At 46.1% G+C, this 8,330-nt stretch overlaps 1 protein-coding gene across 35 annotated transcripts in view; it reads left to right on the forward strand.

The window, feature by feature from the left end:
* The first annotated feature begins 1,459 nt into the window (after positions 1 to 1,459).
* LOC118385706 (tripartite motif-containing protein 3-like) overlaps positions 1,460 to 8,330 on the forward strand; it is a 182,374-nt gene continuing 175,503 nt past the window's right edge. For all 35 annotated transcript variants that reach the window (XR_008138485.1, XR_008138487.1, XR_008138490.1 and 32 more), the window contains exon 1: positions 1,460 to 1,618. Coding sequence is in view for 2 of the 35 variants with exons in the window: in XM_052520232.1 (XP_052376192.1) it covers positions 1,613 to 1,618 (6 nt within the window). In the remaining 33 variants the exon portion in view is untranslated. The remainder of the gene's footprint in view (positions 1,619 to 8,330) is intronic.

Here is an 8,330-nt window from a genome sequence, read left to right on the forward strand (position 1 = left end):
AGTTTCCTCCTCTTCTTCCGAAGAGGAGAGGCGAAAACGGATCAGAGGACCAATACGCGGCGTGGTAATTTTCCATGGTACTTCTTTAATGCTTTAAGGTACACATGAACAAACTAACAAAACAAGAAAACGTGAAAACTCAAATTACAGTCCTATCTGGTGCATACACAGAGACAGGAAACAATCACCCACAAACACACAGTGAAACCCAGGCCACCTAAGTATGATTCTCAATCAGAGACAACTAATGACACCTGCCTCTGATTGAGAACCATACTAGGCCGAAACATAGAATTTCCCAAACCTAGACAAACAAACATAGACTACCCACCCAACTCACGCCCTGACCATACTAACTAAACACAAAACACAGAAAATAAAGGTCAGAACGTGACAGCTTCTAAAGGTTCTAGAGTCTCTAAAGGTTCTAAATGTTTTAAAGGTACTAAAAGGTTCTAAACGGTTCTAAAGTTTCTAAAAGTTATAAAGCTTCTAAAGGTTCTAGAGCTTTTAAAGGTTCTAAAGGTTCTACATGTTTTAAAGCTTATAGAGGTTCTAAAAGGTTCCAAACGGTTCTAAAGGGTATTCAAGTTTCTAAGTGCATTCCTGAGTTTTAAGACCTGTCAACACCATTCAGCAATCTGAGAGACGGCTATTGTTGAAAGGTCGTCAGAGACGATTAAAATCCCTCTATCCATCTTTCTCTCTACCGCTCTCTCTATCCTTCTCTTTCACTCTCTGTCCCCCTCTCTCTCTCCCTCTCTCTCTGCCAGAAACAAAACACCTCCTCTAGCAGAGGCTTTTAGATGGAGGAGGGAGGAAAGAGAGCTGGGGGTGTCGGAGGGCTTGGTACCAACATGGCAACATAACCAACCAGGCACACGCATGCACACAGGCAAACTCAAAAACACACACGAGGAAAACAATCAGTGGTTCAATTTGTTCCAATTCGAGTCAGTTTAATTTGGCATTTCTCTGTATAGGAGTGCAACAATATTCATAAATTGAACATAGATTGAATTTAACAGGGATTCGACCCCAAAACGTTACTTAAAGTTACTTCACTTTAGGTTACTGTTTATGCATAGAGCTGGTGTCTGTAGACGTCGGTATCTTGTGTCTGTAGCTGGTGTCTGTAGCTGGTGTCTGTCTGTGTCTCAGAATGCAGATCTTAGGTGTCGTTGGGCAGATGTAGTCTTCGGGATGAAAAGACAGGTGATGAAAGGGAGGAGAGCGAGAAATAGGTGACAGAAGGAAAGAGAAAGAAGTACTGTCCCATGAAACACTTCTCTCTCTCCCCTCTCTATATCCCCCCTCTCTCTCTCTCTCTCTCCCCTCTCTATACCCCCCTCCCTCTCTCTCTCTCCACTATGAGTATGTAACAAATACAGACGTCCCAAAGCAGTTGCAGAATGTTATCATTTGTAACAGAAATCTGTTCTCTCTCTCTCTCTCTCTCTCTCTCTCTCTCTCTCTCTCTCTCTCTAGTTGTTTACAGAACTACATCCCTCCAGAATCTCTGACGTTGTCGTGTCCTGTGTGTCGACAGACGTCCATCCTACCGGAGAAAGGAGTATCCGCTCTACAGAACAACTTCTTCATCACTAACCTCATGGAGGTACGGCTTCTTTCGTTGTTGTGGTCAGAGGTAGAGCCTATCTATTGTTGTTGTTGTCTGAAGTCTGATTGCAGTGTGTTATGTTGTGGGTAGGTCATAGCCTGGGTACCAGTCTAGTTCAAGAAGTTGAAATATATATAAAACAGGTCTGGATTTCAGGCTAGTTTCCCATAATGCACTACAAGAGAGTTGGGCCAGGGTTTTTAGAACAGACACCTTTATTCTTAATGTTGATAATGTAACAAAACGGGCCCCTATGACATGACCAGCTGTAAACAAGCAGAAAACTGAGCGGTGAATTTTACAGCCATTTTTATTGATTAGCATTCGGGGATAATTGCTGTCCATATCTTTAACTGTGTTGTGGTGTCTGCTTTCATTGGACAGCTTTAGTCTCGCTAATGATCATAGTTATATATAATTAATTAGAAGACTGCAAAATGACCGTAAGAAGCCCAAACAGATATAATATTTGACTGAAGCATAATAATGTTTAACCTTGTGATAATATACAAATGTAAATGTGTCTCTCTACTACGTAGATGTGTCTTTACTCTCTCTAATACTTGGGAACAGATTTTATAAATTAAAATCATTTGGAGCTGATTTCCTGGTATTTTTTTACAGTCTTCTATGTCCAGCAGTAAAAAAAAAAAGTACATATAAAGTTGACAAAAACATTTAGGCGGCCAGAATAAAACCAAATAGTTTACTACTTTTGACAGGAGACATGTACTGTTCCCAACTAGGTCTATCGTCAAATGTATGTATGTTCTGTATGGTAAATAGGGTCTCATTTGGGACATAACCTTTGTTATATTATAAATATATTGAGAAGTTTTAAATGCTGTCTCAATAAATGGTGATGTTGATTGTGTTGTGGTCAGGTCCTCCAGAGGGATCCAGAGTGTTCGAGGCTTGAAGCCTGTAGTGTCCTGGAGTCAGTTAATGCTGCTGCAGGAAAACCCCTCTGCTGCCCCAACCACGAGGGGCAAGGTAGGGTTCTATTACCACTAATACCCTCCACTGCCCCTACTAACACTAATGCCCCCTCTACTACCCCTACTAACACTAATGCCCTCTACTACCCCTACTAACACTAATACCCTCTACTACCACTCATACCCCTCTACTGCCCCCTACAACCACTGATGCCCTCTACTGCCCCTACTAACACTAATGCCCTCTACTGCCCTCCACTGCCCTCTGCTATCACTAATGCCCTCTACTACCCCTGAACCACTGATGCCCTCTACTACCCCTACTAACACTAATAATCTACTACTGCCCCTACTAACACTGATACCCCTCTATGACCCCCCTGAACCACTGATGCCCCTCTACTGCCCCTACTAACACTAATACCCTCTGCTACCCCAACTACCTCAAATACCCCCAGTGCCCCCTCTACTGCCCCCAACTACAACTAATGCCCTCTACTACCCCACTACCACTAATACCCTCTACTACCCCCTGACTACCACTAATACCCCTCTGCTACCCCAACTACCACTAATACCCCTCTGTGCCCCAGATAGCCGCTAGTAGCACATCTGCTATACAGCCTGCCACTATTAGCCTATTCTGCTACTTTGGGCTATCAGATGCCATCTGCTGCCACTGGTAGCCCTCTGCCCTCTGCTGCCGCTGTGCCCTCTGCTGCCCTCTGCTGCCCGCGGATGTCCTCTGCTGCCGCTGTGTCCTATCTGCTGCCACTAATGCCCCTCTGCTGCCACTAGTGTCCTCTACTGCCCCAGCTCCTCAGATGCCACATCTACTGCCTGACTGGCCACTAATGCCCCTCTACTGTCCTACTAACACTAATGCCCCTCTGCTGCCCTTTGCTATCAGTGCCATTGCTGCCCCCAGCTGCCACTAATGCCCTCTGCTGCTGACTGCATCAGATGACCTGCTGCGCCCTGCTGCCTCAGTTGCCTCTGCTGCGCCCCTGCGCCACTGGCTTGCCTCTGCTGCCTGACTGCCGCTGATTGCCATCTGCCTGACTGCCACTAATGCCCCTCTGCTGCCACTGTGCCCTCTGCTGCCGCTGTTGCCATCTGCTGCTGACTGCCATATTGCCTCTGCTGCCTCAGATGCCTCTGTTGCTGACTGCCATGATGCCCATCTGCTGGTGACTGCCGCTGTGCTTATCTGCTGCTGACTGCTATCAGGTGCTTGCATCTGCTGCCCAACTACACTCAGATACTTCTCTACTATCCCCAACTACTACTAATACCCTCTACTACCTCAACTACCTCAAATACCACTCTACTACTCTCAAATACCCTCTAATACCCCAACTACTACTAATACCCCTCTACTACCCCAACTACCTCAAATACCCCTCTACTACTCCCAACTACCACTAATACCCCTCTACTACCCCAACTACCTCAAATACCACTCTACTACCTCAAATACCCCTCTTCTACCCCAACTACCACTAATACCCCTCTTATACCCTCAACTACCTCAGATACCACTCTACTACCACTAATACCCTCTACTACTTCCCTCTACTACCACTATTACCCTCTACTACCCTAACTACCACTAATACCCCTCTAATACCCAAACTACCACTGATACCCCTCTACTACCCCTACTAACACTAATGCCTCTACTACCCCCTACTAACACTGATACCCCTCTATGACTTCTACAACCACTGATGCCCCTCTACTACCCCTACTAACACTAATACCCTCTACTACCCCAACTACCTCAAATACCTCTACTACCCCCTAACTACAACTAATACCACTCTACTACCCCAACTACCACTAATACCTCTCTACTACCCCCAACTACCACTAATACCCTCTACTACCCCAACTACCACTAATACCCTCTCTAATACCCAAACTACCACTAATACCCTCTACTACCCCAACTACCACTAATACCCTTCTACTACCCCAACTACCTCAAATACCACTCTACTACCACTAATACCCTCTACTACCCCTCTACTACCACTAATACCCTCTACTACCCTCTACTACCACGGATATCCCTCTACTACCACTAATATCCCTCTACTACCACTAATACCCCTCTACTACCACTAATATCCTCTACTACCCCAACTCCCTCAAATACCACTCTACTACCCCCAACTACCACTAATGCCCTCTACTATCCCTACTAACACTAATACCCTCTACTACCCTTTACTACCTCAAATACCCTTCTACTACCCCCAACTACCACTAATACCCCTCTACTACCCCAACTACCTCAAATAACCCTCTACTACACCCTACTACCTCAATTACCCCTCTACTACACCCTACTACCACTAACACCCCTCTACTACCCCCAACTACCACTGATACCACTCTACTACCCCCAACTACCACTAATACCCCTCTACTACCACTAATACCCCTCTACTACCACTAATACCCCTCTACTACCCCCAACTACCACTAATTCCCCTCTACTACCTCAAATACCCCTCTATTACCCCAACTACCACCAATACCCCTCTACTACCCCAACTACCACTAATACCCCTCTACTACCCCCAACTACCTCAAATACCCCTCTACTACCCCAACTACCTCAAATACCCCTCTACTATCCCCAACTACCACTAATACCCCTCTACTACCCCAACTACCTCAAATACCACTCTACTACCTCAAATACCCCTCTAATACCCCAACTACCACTAATACCCCTCTACTACCCCAACTACCTCAAATACCCTCTACTACCCCAACTACCACTAATACCCCTCTACTACCCCAACTACCTCAAATACCACTCTACTACCTCAAATACCCCTCTTCTACCCCAACTACCACTAATACCCCTCTAATACCCCTCCTTCTGTAGCTCAGTTGGTAGAGCATGGGCGCTTGTAACGCCAGGGTAGTGGGTTCGATCCCGGGACCACCCATATGTAGAATGTATGCACACATGACTGTAAGTCGCTTTGGATAAAAGCGTCTGCTAAATGGCATATATTATGCCCCAACTACCTCAAATACCACTCTACTACCACTAATACCCTCTACTACCCCTCTACTACCACTAATACCCCTCTACTACCCTCTACTACCACGGATATCCCTCTACTACCACTAATATCCCTCTACTACCACTAATACCCCTCTACTACCACTAATATCCCTCTACTACCCCAACTACCTCAAATACCACTCTACTACCCCAAACTACCACTAATACCCTCTACTACCCCTACTAACACTAATAACCCTCTACTACCCATTTACTACCTCAAATACCCATCTACTACCTCCAACTACCACGAATACCCCTCTACTACCTACTACCACTAACAGCCCTCTACTACCCCCAACTACCACTAATACCCTCTACTACTCCAACTACCTCAAATAACCCTCTACTACACCCTACTACCTCAAATACCCCTCTACTACACCTCTACTACCACTAACACCCCTCCACTAACACCCCTCTACTACCCCCAAATACCACTGATACCCTCTACTACCCCCAACTACCACTAATACCCTCTACTACCTCAAATACCCCTCTACTACCCCAACTACCACCAATACCCCTCTACTACCCCCAACTACCACGAATACCCCTCTTCTACCCTCAACTACCACTAATGACCCTCTACTACCCCAACTACCTCAAATACTCCTCTAATACCCCAACTACCACTAATACCCCTCTAATACCCCAACTACCTCAAATACCCTCTACTACCCCAAACTACCACTAATACCTCTCTACTACCTCAAATACCCTCTAATACCTCACTACCACTAATACCCCTCTAATACCTAACTACCTCAAATACCCTCTACAACCCCAACTACCTCAAATACCACTCTACTACCTCAAATACCCCTCTTCTACCCCAACTACCACTAATACCCCTCTTATACCCCAACTACCTCAAATACCACTCTACTACCTCAAATACCCCTCTTCTACCCCAACTACCACTAATACCCTCTTATACCCCAACTACCTCAAATACCACTCTACTACCACTAATACCCTCTACTACCCCTCTACTACCACTAATACCCTCTACTACCCCCTACTACCACTAATACCCTCTACTACCACTAATACCCCTCTACTACCCTCTACTACCACTAATACCTCTACTACTCCCTACTACCACTAATATCCCTCTACTACCACTAATAACCCTCTACTACCACTAATATCCTCTACTACCCCAACTACCTCAAATACCACTCTACTACCCCAAACTACCACTAATACCCTCTACTACCCCCTACTAACACTAATAACCCTCTACTACCCATTTACTACCTCAAATATCCCTCTACTACCTCCAACTACCACGAATACCCCTCTACTACCACAAATACTCCCTACTACCACTAATACCCCTCTAATATCCCCTACAACCACTGATACCCTCTACTACCCCTACAACCACTGATACCCCTCTACTACACCCTACAACCACTGATACCCTCTACTACCCCTAAAACCACTGATACCCTCTACACTCTACCACACCAAAATGTCCTACTACCACTAATCATCCCCTCTACTACCACTAATATCCTCTACTACCCCTATAACCACTAATACTCCTCTACTACCCCCTACAACCACTAATACCCCTCTACTACCCCCTACAACCACTAATACCCTCTACTACCCCTTAAAAACACGAATACCCCTCTACTAGCCCCTACAACCATGAGTGCCCTCCACTGCCCTAAGACCATAATGCCCTCTGCACCCCCCTAGAACCACTAATGCCCTCTACTACCCCCTCTGACCGCTGATGCCCTCTGCTACCCCCTGATACTGATGCCACTCTACTACCACTAATGCCCTCTACTGCCATGAGATACCCCCTACTACCACTAATGCCTCTAATGTCCTACTGACCACTTCTGATGCCCTCCTACTGCCCCCACCTGACCACTGAGTGCCCCTCTGCTGCCCCCTCCTGACCACTAATGCCCCTCTGCTATCGAATGACCACTAGTTCCTCTACTGCCACTATTTGCCCTACTGCCACTATTTTCTGCCACTGTGCCCTCTGCTACCCCTCCTGACCACTAATGCCCTCTACTGCCCCCTCAACCACTGATACCTACTACCTACAACCACTGTGCCCTCTACGCTCTACTGCACCAACATGCGTGATTTTCACTTAATGCCTCTACTGCCCCTGCCTGACCATTTGATGCCTCTGCTCACACTTCTTACAACTCTGACCACTATTGCCCTCTGCTAACCACTACTACTCCCTGAAACCACTAACTACATTACCTCCTGCTACCCTGACCACTAATGCCCTCTACGCTCTGCTACACCCAGCATGTCCTACTACCACTAATACTCCCTACTACCTCTACAACCACTGATACCCTTTCTACTACTCCCTACAACCACTGATACACCCCTACTACCCCTAAAACCACTGATACCCTACTAATTTATACAACTACTTCCACACTCATTCACTTCTACAACCACTAATAATTCTCTACTACTCCCTACAACCACTGATACTCCCTACTACTCCCTACAACCGACTGATAATTCTCTACTACCCCCTAAAACCACTAATACCCTCTACTACCCCTAAAAACACTAATACCCCTCTACTATCCCCTACAACCACTGATATCCCTCTACTACCCCCTAAAACCACTAATACCCTCTACTGCCTCTACTGCCCCTAAAACCACTAATACCCCTCTATGAT

The sequence above is a fragment of the Oncorhynchus keta genome, chromosome 6 (assembly GCF_023373465.1).
Source record: "Oncorhynchus keta strain PuntledgeMale-10-30-2019 chromosome 6, Oket_V2, whole genome shotgun sequence".
NCBI lineage: Eukaryota > Metazoa > Chordata > Actinopteri > Salmoniformes > Salmonidae > Oncorhynchus > Oncorhynchus keta.